This window comes from Pristiophorus japonicus, chromosome 1 (genome assembly GCF_044704955.1).
Source record: "Pristiophorus japonicus isolate sPriJap1 chromosome 1, sPriJap1.hap1, whole genome shotgun sequence".
NCBI lineage: Eukaryota > Metazoa > Chordata > Chondrichthyes > Pristiophoridae > Pristiophorus > Pristiophorus japonicus.
In genome coordinates, this window is record NC_091977.1 from 400,948,720 (window position 1) to 400,971,294 (window position 22,575).

The 22,575-nt window shown below is 41.9% G+C and overlaps 2 protein-coding genes across 8 annotated transcripts in view; one reads left to right on the forward strand and one right to left on the reverse strand.

Moving 5' to 3' along the window:
• Positions 1-4,346, reverse strand: part of mtfr1 (mitochondrial fission regulator 1) — a 67,788-nt gene extending 63,442 nt beyond the window's left edge. For 4 of the 6 annotated variants that reach the window (XM_070891794.1, XM_070891786.1, XM_070891776.1 and 1 more), the window contains exon 1: positions 4,258-4,346. The gene's annotated coding sequence lies outside the window, so the exon portion shown is untranslated. Of the gene's footprint in view, positions 1-3,858; positions 4,146-4,181 lie in introns of those variants that run through there. The other 2 variants (XM_070891758.1, XM_070891766.1) reach the window with 2 other exon arrangements.
• Positions 4,347-4,576: 230 nt separating this feature from the next.
• The window catches only part of armc1 (armadillo repeat containing 1), a 61,899-nt gene continuing 43,900 nt past the window's right edge, over positions 4,577-22,575 (forward strand). Inside the window, exons 1-3 of one of the 2 annotated variants that reach the window (XM_070891814.1) lie at positions 4,577-4,670; positions 8,951-9,164; positions 22,212-22,303. In XM_070891814.1, coding sequence (XP_070747915.1) covers positions 9,003-9,164; positions 22,212-22,303 — 254 coding nt within the window. In that variant the 5' untranslated portion in view covers positions 4,577-4,670; positions 8,951-9,002. Of the gene's footprint in view, positions 4,805-8,950; positions 9,165-22,211; positions 22,304-22,575 lie in introns of both variants that reach the window. The other variant, XM_070891805.1, reaches the window with a different exon arrangement.

The following is a 22,575-nucleotide window of genomic DNA, read 5'->3' on the forward strand; positions in this document are numbered from 1 at the left end:
ACTGCAAGAGACCTACATTTGTCTTCACGAATCTATAGAAGCTTTTGCAGTCAGTTTTTATATTCCCTGCAAGCTTACTCTCCTACTCTATTTTCCCCCTCCTAATTAAACCCTTAGTCCTCCTCTGCTGAATTTTAAATTTCTCCTAGTCCTCAGGTTTGCTGCCTTTTCTGGCCAATTTATATGCCTCTTCCTTGGATTTAACACTTTCCCTAATTTCCCTTGTTAGCCACGGTTGAGCCACCTTCCCTTTTTTATTTTTACGTCACACAAGGATGTACATTTGTTGTAGTTCATCCATGTGATATTTAAATGTCTGCCATTGTCTATCCACCATCAACCCTTTAAGTATCATTCGCCAATCTATCCTAGCCAATTCATGTCTCAAACCATCGAAGTTTCCTTTCTTTAAGTTCAGGACCCTAGTCTCTGAATTAACTACATTACTCTCCAGCTTAATAAAGAATGCTACCATATTATGGTCACTCTTCCCCAAGGGGCCTCGCACGACCAGATTGCTAAATAATCCTCTCTCATTACACAAGATCCAGTCGAGGATGGCCTGCTCTTGAGTTGGTTCCTCGACATATTGGTCCAGAAAACCATTCCTTACACACTCCAGGAACTCCTCCTCCACAGAATAGCTACCAGTTTGGTTAGCCCAATTTAAATGTAGATTAAAGTCACCCATGATAACTGCTGTACCCTTATTCCACACATCCCTAATTTCCTATTTGATGCCATCCCCAACCTCCCTACTACCGTTTGGTGGTCTGTACACAACTCCCACTAACGTTTTCTGCCCTTTGGTGTTTCGCAGCTCTACCCATATAGATTCCACATCATCCACACTAATGTCCTTCCTTACTATTGCGTTAATCTCTTTAACCAGTAACGCTACCCCACCTTCTTTTCCTTCCTGTCTATTCTTCCTGAATATTGAATACCCCTGGATGTTGAGTTCCCAGCCTTGGTTACCCTGGAGCCATGTCTCCATAATCCCAATTATATCATATCCATTAACAGCTATCTGCGCAGTTAGTTCATCCACCTTATTACAAATGCTCCTCGCATTGAGACTCAGAGCCTTCAGGCTTGTTTTTTTAAACACTCTTTGTCCTTTTAAAATTATGTTGTAATGTGGCCCCTTTTGATTTTTGCCCTTGATTTCTCTGCCCTCCACTAGTTTTTCTCCTTCCTACCTTTTGCTTCTGCCCCCTTTTTACTTCCCTCTGCCTCCCTGCATTGGTTCCCACCCCCCTGCCATATTAATTTAAACCCTCCCCAACAGCACTAGCAAAAACGTCTAGGACATCGGTTCCAGTCCTGCCCAGGTGCAGACCTTCCGATTTGTACTGGTCCCACTTCCCCCAGAACCGGTTCGTGTCCCAGGAATTTGAATCCCTCACCCTTGCACTATTCCTCAAGCTACGTATTCATCTGAGCTATCCTGCGATTCCTGCTCTGACTAGCACGTGGCACTGGTAGCAATCCTGAGATTACTACCTTTGATGTCCTACTTTTTAATTTAACTCCTAACTTTCTAAATTCAGCTTGTAGGACCTCATCCCGTTTTTTATCGTTTGTACCTAGATGCACCACGACAGCTGGCTGTTCACCCTCCCCCTGCAGAATGCGTTGCAGCCGCTCCGAGACATCCTTGACCCTTGCACCAGGGAGGCAACATACCATCCTGGAGTCTCGTTTGCGGCCGCAGAAACGTCTATCTATTCCCCTTACAATGAAGCCCCTATCACTACAGCTCTCGCACTCTTTATCCTGCCCTCCTGTGCAGCAGAGCCACCCCTGGTGCCATGGACTTGGCTGCTGCTGCCTTCCTCTAATTAGCCATCTCCCCCAACAGTACCCTAAACGGTGTATCTGTTTTGGAGGGAGGTGGCCGCAGTGTGCAGTGTGCAACCAGGCTCCTGAGGAGGTCTTTTATGCCCATGGAAAGGGAAAAGGGCCTCCCTACATGCTCTGATTCTCTCCACATACTTATGAGTCATGAGGGAGCCTGGTTGCACCTTTGTGCAGTGCTCATCAGTGTTTGCATCTCAATGCTGTAGAACACTGACAGCACAACTATCAAAATAAATTTGACTATGGTCCCTTTAAGGAAACCGGCTGATGATGCGCCACCAAATGACGTCATCAGACCCACTTCCTCTAATTGGTCGGGAAACTTGCTGGGCGGGCTTAACAAGCCCAATCAGAGGAAAGTCATGTTGGAGGCTGGGATGGAGACAGCAGCGAGTCGGGACCCACCCAGGTTCATAAAATCCAGCCCCTAATATTTTCAAGTTTACATCGTCAATTTCCATTATAAATGTGAACATGTCAACTAGAAGTAAAATTTGGAGACAAGCGAACATAGATGTATGGGTTTTTACTAATATATAGCTTTAACATCAATTCACTCATTAAGCATAGATAGAGGATTGGCTAACTAACAGAAAACAGAGAGTCGGGATAAATAGTTCATTCTCTGGTTGGCGATCAGTAACTAGTGGGGTGCCGCAGGGATCAGTGCTGGGACCCCGACTATTTACAATCTATATTAACGACTTGGAAGAAGGGACTGAGTGTATCATCAGCCAAGTTTGCTGATGACACAAAGATGGGAGAAAAATCAGTGTGTGAAGAGGCCATAAAAAAGCTGCAAAAGGACAGATAGGCTAAGTGAGTGGGCAAAAATTTGGCAGATGGAGTATAATGTTGGAAAGTGTGAGGTCATGCACTTGGCCGAAAAAAAATCAAAGAGTAAGTTATTATTTAAATGGAGAAAGATTGCAAAGTGCTGCAGTACAGCAGGACCTGGGGGTACTCGTGCATGAAACACAAAAGGTTAGTATGCAGGTACAGCAAGTGATCAGGAAGGCCAATGGAATCTTGGCCTTTATTGCAAAGGGAATGGAGTATAAAAGCAGGGAAGTCTTGCTCAGGTGTTGGTGAGACCACACCTGGAATACTGCGTGCAGTTTTGGTTTCCATATTTACAAAAGGATATACTTGCTTTGGAGGCAGTTCAAAGAAGGTTCACTAGGTTGATTCCGGAGATGAGGAGGTTGACTTATGAGGAAAGGTTGAGTAGGTTGGGCCTCTATCATTGGAATTCAGAAGATTGAAGTGATCTTATCGAAACATATAAGATTATGAGGGGGCTTGACAAGGTTGATGCAGAGAGGATGTTTCCACTGATCGGGGAGACAAGAGCTAGGGGGCATGATCTTAGACTAAAAGTGGCCGCCCATTTAAAACTGAGATGAGGAGAAATTTTTTTTCTCAGAAGGTTGTAAATCTGTGGAATTTGCTGACTCAGAGCTGTGGAAGTTGGGACACTGAATAAATTTAAGACAGAAATAGACAATTTATAAAACTATAAGGGGATAAGGCGTTCTGGGGAGCAGGCAGGGAAGTGGAGCTGAGTCCATGATCAGATCAGCCATGATTTCATTGAATGGTGGAGCAGGCTCGAGGGGCCCTATGGCCTACTCCTGCTCCTAGTTCTTATGTTCTTATTAAAAATCCTCAGACCAACGATGAAATATGTACTATTCAGCATTCAAGATACTTGTAGCACATATTTTCCATCTTACTAAATACGACCATCATGCTCGTTTCATCAAATTTCCGATTCGTAAACACCGAGATGTGAATTTGTGCCACTTCGACGCTTACAGTAACGTTTATTTAACGCAATTGAGTCAAATTTCAATTTTAGAAAAGCCACTTTTTCTAATACAGATCTAAAAGCATTGTGACAACATTGTAGACACGGGATCCCCTGCATTTCCAAATAATGTGACCGATCAATTCCTACGAAATATTAACCAGTATTTGCCAGATTACACTCACCATATATATAGGTCGACACAGCTGCAATAAGATTATATTACGTATAGAAATAACTGAGTGTTTCTCCCGTTCCCATCACCAAGAACCAAATGTGCAAAAGGAATAACTTTAAGATTGAATGAATCATCGAGTTAGACAAAAAGCTGGAGCGCCGGCCTGCTGTCGTTTGGACCTGCCGCCACCCGTATTAATAATAGTTAGTGTACAACTAGAACACTGCCTCGCATCCCGGGCCGGGAGAGGGGGACCGGGGCAGGACACCGAAACAGACACCGCTCTCCCTCGGTATTAGAAGGATTCTCTATAAAAGAGTTTAATATAACCTCCCGTTCTACTTGTCCCGAAGTCAGGACACCCGGCACCGTCAGTAGCGCTGGATCCGGTCTCGCTGCTTCTCACCTTGGACTCGGAGCTGCTCGAGCACCTCGCTAACCGACACTGAGCGGCCCGCGACAGCAGCTTCCGGCGCATGCCCGGCAAACTCACCAATCAGACACGGCCCCAACCACCCACATCACGCTCAGATACCGCTCAACACAGACTGCATATATGCAACACCCTTAAAACGTCACATTTTCAAAATTAATATAGTTTAAGTTAATATAATTCCCATTATTTAAAACAAAAATCTGCGGAGCCGGATACCTGTACACAGTAACATGATGTGCGATAGGCTGTTCTGTCAGGCATGCTCGAGAGGAAGTGAACCAATGGCATGAGTGGAATTGAAGGAGTGCAGTGCGCAGGGCCGGGCCAGGCCAGGCCAGGCTGCTGGGCAAGCTCGGTGAAAGGGAGTGGAGCTCTGGTCATCGGTAAGTGTTCGTGTTTGATTGAGTCATTGGACCGGTTAAAGCGAATGGGATTTGTTGGCGGCGGTGGCGAATGATCGGAGGAGCAGTCAACGCACGTTATAATCGAGGAGTAAAACAAGCGTCGGGTGTTAAAGGTAGGTCGAGGCCGTGACTGCTGGAGGTTAACTGGGGTGAACGGGGAGGGCTGCGTCCCGAGAATTGAGACATCGTCAGTCTTGACGCGCATTGCCCCTTCAGCCCACGCATTGCATTAGTGTTTACATTTGGTTTAAACTCGGTTTTATACTAGACAACGGGCTAAATATGTGTCCTTCGATTTATTATTGCTGGAACTTAGAAGAACACAAGGCCCTCAACATATCCACTGAAAATGCGCGAGAAATGTTTGGAGAGTTTCATGTCTCCTCATTAGGTCTGTATCGCAATAGGCATGCTTGACAGGAAATATTTTCGTTCCTTGTGAATTTATTGTAGTTTGTGTGTTGAGTTTTGTGCTGTGCAATGTTTGTAGTTTCATCATTTCTGGAGAATATGTTCAGGGCCATTGGTTTATGGTGAATTAATTAATAAATCAAATCCTATATTTATTCTAGGACGGTATCCAATTAAAAACAAGGGCATACAAAGTGGCCAAAACTAGTGGGAGGACAGAAGATTGGGAAGCTTTTAAAAGCCAGCAAAGAATGACTAAAAAAATGATTAAGAAAGGGAAGATAGATTATGAAAGTAAACTAACACAAAATATAAAAACAGATAGCAAGAGCTTCTATAGGTATATAAAAAGGAAAAGAGTGGCTAAAGCAAATGTTGGTCCCTTGGAGGATGAGACCGGGGAATTAGCAATGGTAACATGGAGATGGCAGAAACTCTGAACAAATATTTTGTAGCAGTCTTTACAGTAGAGGATACTAACAATATCCCAACAGTGGATAGTCAAGGGGCTATAGGGATGGGGGGGGGGGGGGGAAGGAACTTAACACAATCACAATCAATCAGGAGGTGGTACTCAGTAAGGTAATGGGACTAAAGGCAGATAACTCCCCTGGACCTGATGGCTTGCATCCTAGGGTCTTTAAGAGAAGTAGCGGCAGGGATAGTAGATGCAGTGATTGTAATTTACCAAAATTCCCTGGATTCTAGGGAGGCCCCAGCAGATTGGAAAACTGCAAATGTAATGCCCCTATTTAAAAAAGGAGGCAGAAAAAAGCAGGAAACTATAGACCAGTTAGCCTAACATCTGTGGTTGGGAAAATGTTGGAGTCCATTATTAAAGAAGTAGTAGCAGGACATTTGAAAAAGCATAATTTGGTCAGGCAGAGTCAGCATGGATTTATGAAGGGGAAGTCATGTTTGACAAATTTTCTGGAGTTCTTTGAGGATGTCATGAACAGGATGGAAAAGGGGAACCAGTGGATGTGGTGTATTTGGCTTCCAGAAGGCATTTGACAAGGTGCCACATAAAAGGTTACTGCACAAGATAAAAGTTCACGGGGTTGGGGGTAATATATTAGCATGGATAGAGGATTGGTTAATGAACAGAAAAGAGAGAGTCGGGATAAATGGTTCATTCTCAGGTTGGCAATCAGTAACTAGTGGGATGCCGCTGGGACCCCAACTATTTACAATCTATATTAACGACTTGGAAGAAGGGACTGAGTGTAACGTAGCCAAGTTTGCTGACGCTACAAAGATGGGAGGAAAAGCAATGTGTGAGGAGGACACAAAAAAATCAGCAAAAGGACATAGACAGGCTAAGCGAGTGGGCAAAAATTTGGCAGATGGAGTATAATGTTGGAAAGTGTGAGGTCATGCACTTTGGCAGAAAAAAAATCAAAGAGCAAATTATTAGTTAAATGGAGAAAGATTGCAAAGTGCTGCAGTACAGCGGGACCTGGGGATACTTGTGCATGAAACACAAAAGGTTAGTGTGCGGGTACAGCAAATGATCAGGAAGGCCAATGGAATCTTGGCCTTTATTGCAAAGGGGATGGAGTATAAAAGCAGTTGTACAGGGTATTGGTGAGGCCACACCTGGAATACTGTGTGCAGTTTTGGTTTCCATATTTACAAAAGGATATACTTGCTTTGGAGGTAGTTCAGAGAAGGTTCACTAGGTTAATTTCGGAGATGAGGGGGTTGACCTATGAGGAAAGGTTGAGTAGGTTGGGCCTCTACTCATTGGAATTCAGACGATTGAGAGGTGATCTTATCGAAACGTATAAACTTATGAGGAGGCTTGACAAGGTGGATGCAGAGAGAATGTTTCCACTGATGGGCGAGACTAGAACTAGGGGGCATAATCTTCGAATAAGGGGCCGCTCATTTAAAACTGAGATGCGGAGAAATTTATTTTCTCAGGGTTGTAAATCTGTGGAAGTTGCTAGCTCAGAGAGCTGTGGAAGCTGGGACATTGAATAAATTTAAGACAGAGATAGACAGTTTCTTAACCAATAAGGGGTTATGGGAAGCGGGCAGGGAAGTGGACCTGAGTCCATGATCGGATCAGCCAAGATCGTCTTAAATGGCGGAGCAGGCTCGAGGGGCCGTATGGCCGACTCCTGCTCCTATTTCTTAGGTTCTTATTGCATGGGAATCCCAGATCTTTGCTGCAGCTCTAGCCATTTTTCCATGAAGACCACAAACCCCCAGTAGCCTTGGATATGATCATAGAATCATACAACAATTTGTATTTATATATCACCTTTAACGTAGTAAAACATCCCAAGGTGCCTTATAAGACCACAAAAATTTTGACACTGAACCACATCCGAAGAAATGAAGGTAGATGACTAAAAGCTTGGTCAAAGAGGTAGGTTTTAAGGAGCGTTTTAAAGGATGAAAGAGAGGCTGAGAGGTTTGGGGAGGGGTTTCCAGAGCTTGGGGCCTAGGCAACAAAAGGCATGGCCACTGATGGTTGAATGGTTATAATCAAGGATGCTGAAGAGGGCAGAATTTGAGGAGTGCAGTTATCTTTTGGGGGGGGGGGGGGGGCTGGCGGTGTTGTGAGGCTGAAGGAGATTACAGAGAAAGGGAGGGGCGAGGCAACAAGGATGAGAATTTTGAAATCGAGGCGTTGCTTAACCGGGAGCCAATGTAGGTCAGCGAGCACAGGGGTGATAGGTGAAAGGGACTTTATGTGAGTTAGGAAACGGGCTGCCGAGTTTTGGATGACCTCAAGTTTACTTAGGGTAGAATGTGGGAAGCCAGCCAGGAGTGTGTGGAGTAGTCAAGTCTGAGGTAACGAAGGGTTTCAACAGCAGATGAGCTGAGGAGGGGCAGAGACGGGCAATGTTACGGAGGTGGAAATAGTGGCTTTAGTTATGCTGTGGATGAGTTATGAAGCTTATTTCAGGGTCAAATATGACACCTAGGTTGTGAACAGTCTGGTTCAGCCTCAGATAGATGCTAGGGAGAGGGATGGAGTCGGTGGCTAGGAAACGCAGTCTGTGGCGGGGATCAAAGACAGTAGCTTCGGTCTTCCCAATATTTAATTGGAGAAATTTTCTGCTCATCCAGCACTGAATGTCGGACAAGCAGTCTGGCAATTTAGAGACCGCGGAGGGGTCGAGAGAAGTGGTGGTGAGGTAGAGCTGGCTGTTATCAGCGTACATGTGGAAACTGACACCGTGTTTTTGGATGATGTCGCCAAGGGGCAGCATATAGATTAGAAATAGGAGGGGGCCAAGGATAGATCCTTGGGGGACATCAGAGGTAACGATGCGGGAGTGGGAAGAGAAGCCATTGCATTGGTGATTTTCTGGCTGCGATTAGATAGATAAGAATGGAACAAGGCGAGTGCTGTCCAATCCAGCTAGATGATGGTGGAGAGGCTTTGGAGGAGGATGGGGTGGTAATTGTGTCAAAGGCTGCAAACAGGTCGAGAAGGATGAGGAGTTTACCTTTGTCACGGTCACAAAGGATATCATTTGTGACTTTGATGAGAGCTGTTTTGGTACATTTGACACCAAGCCACATATAAAGATATTGAGACAGGTGACCAAAAGCCTAGTGAAAGAGATAAGTTTTAAGGTGTTTTCCTGCAGTATAGATCTTGTCGCTTCACTCTAGGTTTAGTACTTTACAAAGTAAGTGCAAAATTGCACTTGTATCTGATATTGTGAATGACATTTACTTAAAAGTGTTGCCTACATTAATGGCTTAAGTATAAATGTAATTGGTTATTGAAGGGATTTAAATAAGAAATGATCTGTCAAATATGACCAAATATTAGTATATTGAACCTGTTAATGGTCTAATGCATGCTTATTTTATTTTTACAGTGCATTATTGAGAAAATTTCTTAAACCATATGGCATAGTGGATGGTGGCACAATGAGTGGGGAGCCTGATGCACTAGCAGTAGTAAACCAGCTGCAAGATTTAGCATCTGACCCCTTAAACAGGCGAGCGATTGTCCAGGATCAGGGATGTCTGCCTGGATTGATCCTGTTCCTAGATCACTCAAATCCTCAAGTTGTTTACTCTGCACTATTGGTAAGTGACAACTCATCTGATCAATGTACTTCAATTTTTAAAATTAATCGCTGGTACAAGTTAAGCATGTACCTCAAATTCTTGGATATATTTATTACCTTTACAGCTGTTTATGTCTGATTCATAAGCTTTAATGTTAATTTGTTGAATGTTGTCACTTTGATGCATTGCTCTGAAATGAGTCAAATGTTTATAAATGGGTTATCTATTGTTAGTCTCAGTAAAAAAAAAATCACCTCCCTCTTCTCGTAATTACTGCAAAAAATTAACAATTCTAACAAAATTCTAGGATGCCTAGAAAAGCCTTTGCTATTTAAATATGTTCCAGTTTGAAGTGACAATGAGCTAATCTCAAAATGTTCATTACTATTGGACCTATAAAGACAGGCAGTACACATACTTTCCTCAGTGCATCAAATAGAATTTTATATGCAGATCTTTACAGTCTTCAGATTCTACAAGCTAGACCACAACCTATCAATTTGAATGCTCATAAAATCATAGAATGTTACAGCACACATATGAGCCATTTGAACATAAGAACATACGAATTAGAGCAGGAGTAGGCCATCAGTCCCTTTGAGATTGCTCCACCATTCAATAAGATCATGGCTGATCTTCGACCTCAACTTCACTTTCCCACCTGATATCCCTTGATTCCCCTCGAGTCCAAAAATCTATCTATCTCAGCCTTGACTATATTCAACGATTCAGCATCCACAACCCTTTGGTGTAGCAAATTTCAAAGATTCACAACCCTCTGAGTGAAGAATGGCCAGCCCTTTATCCAGAGACTATAACCCCTAGTTCTAGACTTTCGAGCCAGGGGAAACAACCTTTCCGCATCTACCCTGTCAATCCCCCTCAGAATCTTGTATGTTTCAATGAGATCACATTCTTCTAAATTCCAGAGAGCATGGGCCCAATTTACACAATCTCTCCTCATTGGACAACCCTCTCATCCCAGGGATCAATCTAGTGAACCTTCATTGCATCGCCTCCAAGGCAAGTATGTTCTTCCTCAGATAAGGAGACCAAAACTGTGCACAATACTCCAGGTGTGGTCTCACCAAAGCCCCGCATAATTGTAGCAAGACTTCCTTACTCTTGTACTCCAAACCCCTTGCAATAAAGGCCGTGCTATTTGCCTTCCTAATTGCTTGTTGTACCTGCATGCTAACGTGTTTCCTGTCCGAGAACACCTAAATCTCTGAACACCAACATTTAATAGTTTCTCACCATTTAAAAAATATTCAGTTTTTCTATTCTTCCTACCAAACTGAATAACATCATATTTTCCCACATTATACTCCATCTGCCACCTTATTGTCCACTCACTTAACCTATCTATATCCCTTTGCAGCTTCTTTGTGTCCTTCTCACAGCTTACTTTCCAACCTAGCTTTGTATTGTCAGCGAACTTGGATGCATTGCACTCGGTCCCCTCATCTAAATCATGAATATAGATTGTAAATAGCTGAGGCCCAAGCACTGATCCTTGCGGCACCCCACTAGATACAATCTGCCAACTGGAAAATGATCCATTTGTCCCTACTCTCTGTTAACTAATATATCCATGCTAATATATTACCATCCCCCATCCCCATGAGCCCTTATCTTGCGTAGCAACCTTTAAGGTGGCACCTTATTGAATGTCTTTTGGAAATCCAAATATACTGCATCCACTGGCTCATCTTTATCTACCCTGCTACAGTAGTTACATCCTCAAAAAACTCTTAATAAATTTGTTAGACACAATTTCCCTTTCGTAAAATCATGTTGACTCTGCCTAATCATATAATGATTTTCTAAGTGCCCTGTTGTAAAGAGAAAAAGATTAGTAAAGCCAAACGTAGGTCCCCTGCAGTCAGAATCAGGGGAAGTCATAACGGGGAACAAAGAAATGGCAGGCCAATTGAACAAGTACTTTGGTTCGTTATTCACTAAGGAGGACACAAACAACCTTCCGGATATAAAAGGGGTCAGAGGGTCTAGTAGGAAGGAGGAACTGAGGGAAATCCTTATTAGTCAGGAAATTGTGTTGGGGAAATTGATGGGATTGAAGGCCGATAAATCCCTAGGGCCTGATGGACTGCATCCCAGAGTACTTAAGGCGGTGGCCTTGGAAATAGCGAATGCATTGACAGTCATTTTCCAACATTCCATAGACTCTGGATCAGTTCCTATGGAGTGGAGGGTAGCCAATGTAACCCCACTTTTTTAAAAAAAAAAGGAGGGAGAGAGAAAACACGGAATTATAGACCGGGTCAGCCTGACATCGGTAGTGGGTAAAATGATGGAATCAATTATTAAGGATGTCATAGCAGCGCATTTGGAAAGAGGTGACATGATAGGTCCAAGTCAGCATGGATTTGTGAAAGGGAAATCATGCTTGACAAATCTTCTGGAATTTTGTGAGGATGTTTCCAGTCGAGTGGACAAGGGAGAACCAGTTGATGTGGTGTATTTGGACTTTCAGAAGGCTTTCGACAAGGTCCCACACAAGAGATTAATGTGCAAAGTTAAAGCACATGGGATTGGGGGTAGTGTGCTAACGTGGATTGAGAACTGGTTGGCAGACAGGAAGCAAAGAGTAGGAGTAAATGGGTACTTTTCAGAATGGCAGGCAGTGACTAGTGAGGTACCGCAAGGTTCTGTGCTGGGGCCCCAGCTGTTTACATTGTACATTAATGATTTAGACGAGGGGATTAAATGTAGTATCTCCAAATTTGCGGATGACACTAAGTTGGGTGGCAGTGTGAGCTGCGAGGAGGATGCTATGAGGCTGCAGAGTGACTTGGATAGGTTAGGTGAGTGGGCAAATGCATGGCAGATGAAGTATAATGTGGATAAATGTGAGGTTATCCACTTTGGTGGTTAAAAACAGAGAGACAGACTATTATCTGAATGGTGACAGATTAGGAAAAGGGGAGGTGCAACGAGACCTGGGTGTCATGGTACATCAGTCATTGAAGGTTGGCATGCAGGTACAGCAGGCGGTTAAGAAAGCAAATGGCATGTTGGCCTTCATAGCAAGGGGATTTGAGTACAGGGGCAGGGAGGTGTTACTACAGTTGTACAGGGCCTTGGTGAGGCCACACCTGGACTATTGTGTACAGTTTTGGTCTCCTAACTTGAGGAAGAACATTCTTGCTATTGAGGGATCAACTGGGCTTGTATTCACTGGAGTTCAGAAGAATGAGAGGGGACCTCATAGAAACGTTTAAAATTCTGACGGGTTTAGACAGGTTAGATGCAGGAAGAATGTTCCCAATGTTGGGGAAGTCCAGAACCAGGGGTCACAGTTTAAGGATAAGAGGTAAGCCATTTAGCACCGAGATGAGGAGAAACTTCTTCACCAAGAGAGTGGTGAACCTGTGGAATTCTCTACCACAGAAAGTTGTTGAGGTCAATTCACTAAATATATTCAAAAAGGAGTTAGATGTAGTCCTTACTACTAGGGGGATCAAGGGGTATGGCGAGAAAGCAGGAATGGGGTACTGAAGTTGCATGTTCAGCCATGAACTCATTGAATGGCGGTGCAGGCTCGAAGGGCCGAATGGCCTACTCCCGCACCTATTTTCTATGTTTCTATGTTGCCACTTCCTTGATAATGGATTCCAGCATTTTCCCAACAGTGATGTCAGGCTAACTGGCCTATAGTTCCCTGATTTCTCTCTCCATTCTTGAATAGTGGGGTTACATTTGCTACCTTCCAATCCGTTGGGACCATTCTAGAATCTAGGGAATTTTGAAAGATCATAACCAATGCATCCACTCTCTGTCAGCACCTCTTTTAGAACCCTAGGATGGTAGGCCAATTGGTTCAGGGGATTTGTCAGCTTTTAGTCCCATTAGTTTCTCTAGTACTTTTTCTCTACTGCTCTTAATTACTTTACGTTCCTCACTCTTATTAGCCCTTGGTTCCCCACTATTTTTGGTATGCTTTTTGTTTCTTTGTTTAAAATCTCTGCCATTTCCTTATTCCCTATTATAATTTCACCTATCTCAGCCTCTAAGGGACCAACGCTTACTTTTGGCCCATCAATTTGGCACCTAGTCTAATCCCATCCTGTTGCTCACTCCCCATATAATTTATTATAAAGGAGAAGTGATGGTAGCTACTGTCGACATTAAGACCGCATTTGACTGAGTGGTACCTTGGAGCCCTAGCCAAACTGAGGCCAGTGAGAGTCAAAATAAAAACCCTCCAGTGGCTTGAGTCCTACCTGACATGAAGGAAGATAGCTGTGGTTGTCAGAGGCTGATCATTGCAGTCCCAGGATTTCAATGTAAGAATTCCTCAGGGCATTGACCTCAGCCCAGCCTTCTTCAGCTGCTTCATCAATGACCTTCCGTCTAATAAAGTCTATAGTGGAACTGTTTGCTGACGATTCCACAGTGTTCAGCTCCACTCCAATGATAAACACCCTAAGCTAGACTTGGATAACATCCAGGTTTGGGCTGACAATTGGCAGATGACATTGACACCACATAAGTGCCTGGTAATGCACATCTTGAATAAGAGAAAGTCCAATCTTTAATGGCAACACCATTGCTGGGTCCCCCACCATTAGTATCTTGGGACTCAACAGTGACTGGTCATATCAATACTTTAGCTACAAGAGCAAGTCAAAGGCTGGGTACTTGATAAATGACTCACCTGGCCCTTCAAAGCCTTGCTACCATCTATAAATTCGAAAGTGTGATGGAATGCGCATCACTTTCCTGGTTGGGTTTAGCCAGAACAACCCTTGAGAAACTTGACATCATTCAGGTTAGTTTGATTGGCGTCCCTGCCACTGGATTCAATATCAACCCACTCCATCACCATGCACACTGCAGCAATCCACAAAGTTACCTTGACAGCACCTGTGACCTGCCACTGAGAAGGAGAAGAGCAGCAATTTTATTGGAACACCATCACCTACAAGTCACACACCATTCTGAGTTGGAATGTATTGCCATCCTTTCATCATCGCTGGATCATTATCCTATAATTCCCTACCGAACACCATTGTGGGAGCACCATCAGCAGAAGCACTGCAGGTCAAGGAGAAGTCTCACCACCACCACCATCTCCGGAAAACTAGGAATGGGCAATAAATGTGTCCTTGCCAGTATTGCCCACAACATGAGAACCGAGTAACTAAGTCCCTTCTAAAATAATTTATGATCTCTGGTTCAACGATACTTTGTGGTGGGGAATTCCAAAATCTATTCTATACATTCTGTATAAAGAAACATGTTATCTCCAAGTTTGCAGATGACACTAAAATGGGTGGCGCTGTGAGGAGGACGCTAAGAGGCTGCAGGTTGACTTGGACAGGTTAGGTGAGTGGGCAAATGCATGGCAGATGCAGTGTAATGTGGATAAATGTGAGGTTATCCACTTTGGTGGCAAAAACATGAAGGCAGAATATTATCTGAATGGTGGCAGATTAGGAAAAGGGGAGGTGCAACGAGACCTGGGTGTCATGGTTCATCAGTCACTGAAAGTGGGCATGCGGATACAGCAGACGGTGAAGAAGGCAAATGGTATGTTGGCCTTCATAGCTAGGGGATTTGCGTATAGGAGCAGGGAGGGCTTACTGCAGTTGTACAGGGCCTTGGTGAGGCCGCACCTCGAATATTGTGTTCAATTTTGGTCTCCTAATCTGAGGAAGGATGTTCTTGCTATTGAGGGAGTGCAGCGAAGGTTCACGCGACTGATTCCCGGGATGGCAGGACTGACATATGAGGAGAGACTGGATCAACTGGGCCTTTATACATTGGAGTTTAGAATGATGAGCGGGGATCTCATAGAAACATATAAGATTCTGATGGGACTGGACAGGTTAGATGCGGGAAGAATGTTCCTGATGTTGGGGACGTCCAGAACCAGGGGACATAGTCTTAGGATAAAGGGTAGGCCATTTAGGACTGAGATGAGGAGAAACTTCTTCACTCAGAGAGTTGTTAACCAGTGGAATTCCCTGCCGCAGAAAGTTGTTGATGCCAGTTCATTGGAAATATTCAAGAGGGAGTTAGATATGGCCCTTACTGCTAACGGGATCGAGGGGTATGGAGAGAAAGCAGGAAAGGGGTACTGAGGGAATGATCAGCCGTGATCTTATTGAATGGCGGTGCAGGCTCGAGGGGCCGAACGGCCTACTCCTGCACCTATTTTCTATGTTTCTTATTCCCTCCTTTAATTCCTCTTGTAATTATCTATAATTTTTGCCCTTTTGTTACCAAGTTGCCAACCAGTGGAAACAATCTATAACTCTTTCTTTACCTTTTCATAATCCTTCTTAATCTTCAAAATCTTTTACCAGGTTACACATAAACCTTCTCAGCTCTAGTGAAAAACCTTAACTTCATTACTGTATTTATTCTGGGTAATATCCTCATGAATCTATGCTGCATTTTTCCATTGCTAATATATCCTTCCTATCATGGAATATCTAAAAATGAACATTGTATTCCAACCGTGGTCTAATTAAGGCCTTGTATACATTTTATTCAGCATGTAAACTTTTTAAAAACCACTTTAAATGATACATCCAGTATATTACTTAATTGCCACTGTAAAAACTTTGAAAAAGCTTAAAATCTGGTGGAGGAAAGCTGCAATTTGTTCTCTTCATAATGAGAACTTTTAAGAAAACCATCCATGAAACAATATTGTGAAAATAATTAGTTATCATCTGATTTTTTTGTTGACCTAATACATTATGATCTTGATATATTGTAGATACATGGCACTCTCTCAATTTAGATCCCACACACTAGCCTAGATTTTCCTATCATTTCTCTCCTTGCCCCCTGCCCCCCCCAAAAAAAAACCCTCTCTCTCCGCCACCTCTTCTCCTTCAAGACCCTCCTTAAAACCCACCAAGCCTTTAGTTGCTCTTCTTAATCCCCCCCTTATTTATCTTGGCCTCCATTTTCCTCACATTTCTGAAGTGCTTTTAGATATTTTTCTACATTAAAGTTGCTGTACGAATTAAAGTTGTCATTAATGTTGGAAATAAATGAGTTACTGCTGTTAAAATAAGGGATCAGAAAATACAAGCTACTATTTATGGTGTTCATTTTGTTCATTTGTTATTTACTATCCGTGTTACTATATTTGGTAATAATCATGCCTTTTGGGACTTTGCCAAGCTTGCCAAGTCTAGGTTTTCTACAGTGAACTTTGTGTGGCTATAACAATTTAATCATTTTAACTTTTTTGAAGGGGACTGGAAGTTTTCTGAGATTTGCTTTCCTTAATTTACTTGTCCCTACTGAAATATATTAATGGACTAGAAATTCCATAGCTTGTCATTATTTGATAAATAACATTTTAGTGAATAAATAAGAATAAAAATTTCACCATTTTTTAAGGAGGTAAATTTGGCCATAAAATACGGCTGTCGTTAAAAAAAAAAAAAACGGCGTTGCACGACGATTGGCGTTATAAACCGCAATCTCGCCAACTTTAGCCTGAGGTCTATCAACTCCAAAAATATAGGCCCTGGGAGGGGAGGAAACACAAAAAAAACAAAACATTTACAAGACCCATAACACAGTAATTGCAAAAGAATTAAAAAATAAAAACTTTTAACATACCTTTTTTGCAGGTCTTCCTACTTACTGACGTTTCTGAGGCTGCAAAGACTGCTTTTCTCGTGCGTTTTTTTCTCATCCTAAAACGGGTTTGCCAAATGGCCAAACTTAGGTGGTGTGTTTTTTTTTGTGTTGCACTTTGGCGATCCGCTTTTTGTCGATATTTTGAAAACGGCATTCTTAAAGTTTGGGGAATTTTGTGCACTTCATTTTTAAGAACAAAAAAAGTATTTTTAACGCAAAAAAAATCGCATTAAAACGTGTGTTAGGTTGGGGAAATTCTAGCCCATTGCCTCTTTTTTTTCCCCCTATAACCTGTTTCTGCACCCACTTTTTTCCTACACTTATCTTATTTATCTTCTATTTAAATTATCTGACTCAATTGTTTGCCATATCTTTCATGTCTCTCCTAAATACTAAACCCTGTATTAAGATCGATTTAAAAAAAACATATGCTACTGTAACTTGACTGTTACTATTTGCAATCTACATTTTTAATTTTTCAATTTCTTAAATATGATAAATAATCTAGAAGATGTATATTTACATATTTTGAAAGGTGCCATTTTTCGCTTCTGAAGTATATCTACATTAAGGCAGTTTTACACTTAAACATGTAGTGCCTCAATGTTCAATCTAAAATATTTTCCAAAATGACCACATGAAAGTAATCTGCTTCTGGTTCAGTTTAATTAGTAATACATGTGTGTTGCTTATGTGAGTACTTTTTGGTACTTTTTAGAACTTTAGTAAACCTGAGAATCATAGAATGATAGAGCACAGAAGTAGGCCGTTTGGCTCATCGTTTCTGTGTCAGCTCTTTGAAAGAGCTATCCAATTAGTCCCACTTCCCTGTCCCTTCCTCATAGCTCTGCAGATTTCTTCTTTTCAAGATTATGTCCAATTCCATTTTGAAAGTTACTATTTAATCTGCTTCCACCAACCTTTCAGGTAGTGGATTCCAGATTGTAACAACTCGTGTTTTTTTCAAATAAAAGTCTCATTTCCTCCTTGGATTTTTTGCCAGTTATCTTAAATCTGTGTCCTCTCATTACTGAGACTTCCCCTGCAGTTTCTCCCTACCTGCTCTATCAGAACCCGTCGTCATTTTGAACAGCTCTATTAAATTTCCCCTTGATCTTCTCTGCTCTAAAGAGAACAATCACAGCTTCTCCTCATCTCCTATATAGTTCTGGTAAATCTCCTCTGCACCCTCTCCATGGCCTTAACATTGTTCCTAAAGTGTGATCCCCAGAATTTGACACAATACTCTAGCTTAGCTGAGGCCCAACCAGTGTTTTTTTTTAAAAGGTTTGTCAACATCGAATCATAGAAGTTTACGGAAGGAGGCCATTTCAGCCCATCATGTCCGCGCTGGCCTACAAGAGGCTATCTAGCCTAATCCCACTTTCCAGCTCTAGGTCCAAACCCTGCACGTTATGGCACTTCAAGTGCACATCCAAGTACTTTTTAAATGTGGTGAGGGTTTCTGCTTCTACCACCCTTTCAAGCAGTGAGTTCCAGACCCCTCACAGCACTCTGTGTGAAGAAATTTCCCCTCAAATCCCCTCTAACCCTTCTCCCAATTACCTTAAATTTATGCCCCCTCGTTGTTGACCCCTCTGCTAACGGAAATAGGGACTTTCTATCCACTATATCTAGGCCCCTCTTAATTTTATACACCTCAATGCGGTCTCCCCTCAGCCTCCTCTGTTCCAAGGAAAACAAACCCAGCCTATCCAATCTGTCCTCATAGCTAAGATTCTCCACTCCTGGCAACATTCTCGTAAATCTCCTCTGTACCCTCTCCAGTACAATCACGTCCTTCCTGTAATTTGGTGACCAGAACTGCACGCAGTACTCTAGCTGTGGCCTCATGTCCTTGATTTTGTATTCTATGCTTCTATTTATAAAGTCAAGTTATCTGTATGCTTTTTTAACTGCCTTATCAACTTGTTCTGCCACGTTCAATGATTTGGGAATTCAGAGGGATTTGGGTGTTCTTGTACATGAATTGCAGAAAGTTAACATGCAAATACAGCAAACCACTAGGAAGGCAGATGATATGTTAGCGTTTATTGCAAGGGGTTTGGAGTATAAGAGTAAGGGAGTCTTGCTGCAATTATATAGAGCTTTGGTGAGACCACACCTGGAGTACTGTGTATTGTTTTGGTCTCCTTAACTATAAAGAATATACTTGCCTTGGGGGTGTAATGGATGGTCTTTTAGATTGATTCCTGGGATGAGAAGGCTGTCCTATGAGGACAGATTGAGTAAAATGGGCCAATATTCTCGAGTTTAGAAGAAGAGAGGTGATCTCATTGAAACATATAAAATTCTTAGCTGGCTTGACAGGGTAGATGCTGAGAGGCTGCTTCCTTTGGCTGGAAAGTCTAGAACTAGGGGATCGGCCATTTAGGACTGAAATGAGGAGAAATTTCTTCATTTAGAGGGTTGTGAATCTTTGGAATTCTCTACCCCAGAGGGCTGTTGATGCTCAGTCGTTGAGTATATTCAAGACTGAGATCGATAGAGTTTTGTGCACTCAGGAAATCAAAGGATATGGGGATAGGGTGGGAAAGTGGATTTGATGTTGAAGATCAATCATCATAGGCAGTCCCTCGAAACGAGGATGACTTGCTTCCACGCCAAAAAAAGGATGAGTTCACAGGTGTTTCGAAAGAAGAACCTGAACTACATGTTGAAGGGTGGAAGATGCCTGTGCGTGGATTTTTTTAAATGTGTGGTGGCCGTTGCACACCAGCCACCACACGGGCTTGACAGAGCTAAGTCTTGGTCCAGTGGCAAGGATTACCCAAGACAACTGGAGACCTGCTCTGCTGCACGGACCTAGTGCGCACACTGAAGATCAACCCTGATCTTATTGAATGGCAGAGCAGGCTCGAGGGGCTATGTGACCGACTCCTAGTCCTACTCCTCCTATTTCTTATGTTCTTGTGTACCTGAACCCCTGATCTCTGTTCCAAACATCCATTAAAATTGTACCATTTAATTTTTATTGCCTTCCCAAATGCATCACTTCACACTGCTTATTGCTTCTTCGGCTGTTGATGCCGTCATTGTGGGCTTACTTGAATAGTCTGTCCTGTGATGAGAATGAGATATTTTACAGCTTTAAATTAAAGTACTTCTAGGATTACCTAGCAGAAAGATGACATTTTGCTGGGAAATAATTGGTTTACCAGACACACTGGAGATATTGGATAGCATGTCACAGTAGCCATACCTTGTATACCTCCTACTAACTGGCTCATGTGACTTATGGCAGAGGAATATGATGGAAATGTGTCCTCTTGACCACAGGCTAATAAGGGGTTGGTGGGGGGTGGGGGGGGGGGGCAACAAGATAAGAATGCTGACTGAAACCAGCTGCTAGCTTTCTCCATGCTCAATTGTACAGGGAAAGGCAGAGCACCAGCACACTATGTGCTGCTGATTAAAATTAAATTGGTGATGAGGTTAAAAAACACTGGCAGTTATTTTGCATGACAGGGACTTTTGCACGTTAAAGTACTGGGTGCCTACAAAATATTTTGTATTTGTGCATTTTTTTGCTCCACAAAAAAATAAAATGTTAATTATTTTGCATAGTGGGGAGGAAATAAGTTAAGTACATCCTTTATTCTCCCCTCTCTTCCCAGCTGCAAGGCCCCACCATCAACTCAAAAAAAAAAAAGTCTTAGCAGTTTCAACGGTGGCAAGAATGTATTTAAATTCCGCAATGGCACTCCAAAATTGGGACAGTTGAGATGTATAGTTCTTGTTACTGAATTCACCTATCAATAAAAACGAGCCAAATAAACAGGAACTGGGTTATGTTGTGGACTATTTCCATTATGTTCTATACAAATAATTTAATCCCATTTTTCTTAGATGGGTTCACCTAAATGTGTGGAGAACAGTCACATGATTCGCTGTGGTACCATCTAATGGGGCAGAGAGAAATGAGAAGGAACACAAAAAGAATAAATCCACACACAACTGCAATTAAGAGAAGCGTGCAAATTCCAAGTCAACAACAGGACAAGCAATGAACAGAAGTGTAGCAAAACCAAAAGCATGGCAAACAGACCCTATGCATGCACACTGATAGAAATATTCCATTGAATAAAATACAGTAAATATGCTGTTCTGACAACATTTGGAACATAGTGAAATGAAGAAAAATATCTCAAACAATCCATCTTGGAAATGGGTACAATTCTGATTCACTATAATATCCACAATGTTTAGGAATGCTGATGCACAGCAAAATATATTGGCAGTGCGAAAGAAAATGCCCCAAATAAAATGTAATGAGACAGAAAACAGGAAGAAAATTCACATGATGAAAATGGAGATAAAATACTATGATGTGGTGCACCATCTTGACATAATCATTGCACTGTGCTACCAGGACTGACTGTATTCACATATTCTATTGTGACAGACAAATGTGGTAAGAATAGAATTATAAACTGTACTTCACTGTAAAATCTTCTTTTACAAGTAGGAATCTTTAAGCTATAGTAGCAGATCTCCTGTGGAGTTTCGTGCGGAAATTTATGGTCTCGAGCACGATTCTACTATTCAGCTGCTAACCTGTGCAGAAGTTGTATAAACATGCAACCCAAGTAGTTGTAGCTACTTTGAAATGCTTGACATTTTTAACAGTTTGTCAATGTCTGCCTCTGGGTCAGAAGAACCCATCATCAAATGACTGGCTTTCATTTTTTTCATGATTGCTTTGTATCAGTAACAAAGTGTGATATATAATTTTATTCCATGCAAATGTAGAGAAATAAATAGTTCCTTAACATTGAGAAACATGTTGTACTTTTGGCTCTGGGCTATGTTTTCCCAGCAGCCCAGAATGGATTATTAAAAATCTTGACGTATTTTCCAGTAGAATTCCTTCTTTTGCCTCTATTCTCAAGAGTATTTTCATCATAACACCGCCTCCCCTTCCTTGTTGCTTATGGGTGCAGAGATTGGTCAGTTAACCACGTGATGTTTTCAACAACTTGGAAGTATAGATGGTAAACTCCCATGTTCAAAGCCAAAAATCACAAACTGTGATTAAAGTGTGCTTGTTATATAACCTGGAACATAATTTGCATAGTCCTATTATTTATAATACATTCTTTGGATTGTGATAAACTTAAAAACTACTCTTGTGTTTTTTGGTCTTGTCAGCATCTCTAGAGTAGGTTGCTGTATGAGCTCTTGCTCCTTTTTTCACACTTGCTGTAATCATTTTGATAGTGTTATAGTAATGTTATTAATTTCTATTTTAAAGGAGTGAAGTTATGCAGAAAAAAATATCTAATTTGAGTTCTCCACCTGTCCTAATTAGAGTCCTCAGTTGTTATTGTGAATGTTTTTTCATATTGCACCTCCTATTGTGAATGATGACTCATACTGCTACGTTATTTTTTTCCTTCTACACCTCAGGCTCTGCGCTATCTGGCAGAATGCCGTTCCAACAGAGAGAAAATGAAAAGCGAACTAGGCATGATGCTGAGCTTACAAAATGTGATCCAAAAGTAAGTCTGTATTACTAGGTTATTTCTAAAGTTGAAAGCTGCGTTATTCTTTAGTTTATACTAAAGACTCCATACTTTATTGTTTTTCTAAAGAGCTTTTTGAATGGTGTATCGAGGACCTGTATAAAATAATTCTATACATCAATTTTTGGGTTCTTTTGCTCAAAGGAGACAAAAATTGTAGCATTTGATGTGCCCAATCTTGTATTCTGAGCAGATATATACGAATATTATTAAATGCTCACTATTAAATAGCAGGTGTTGTGTGACAT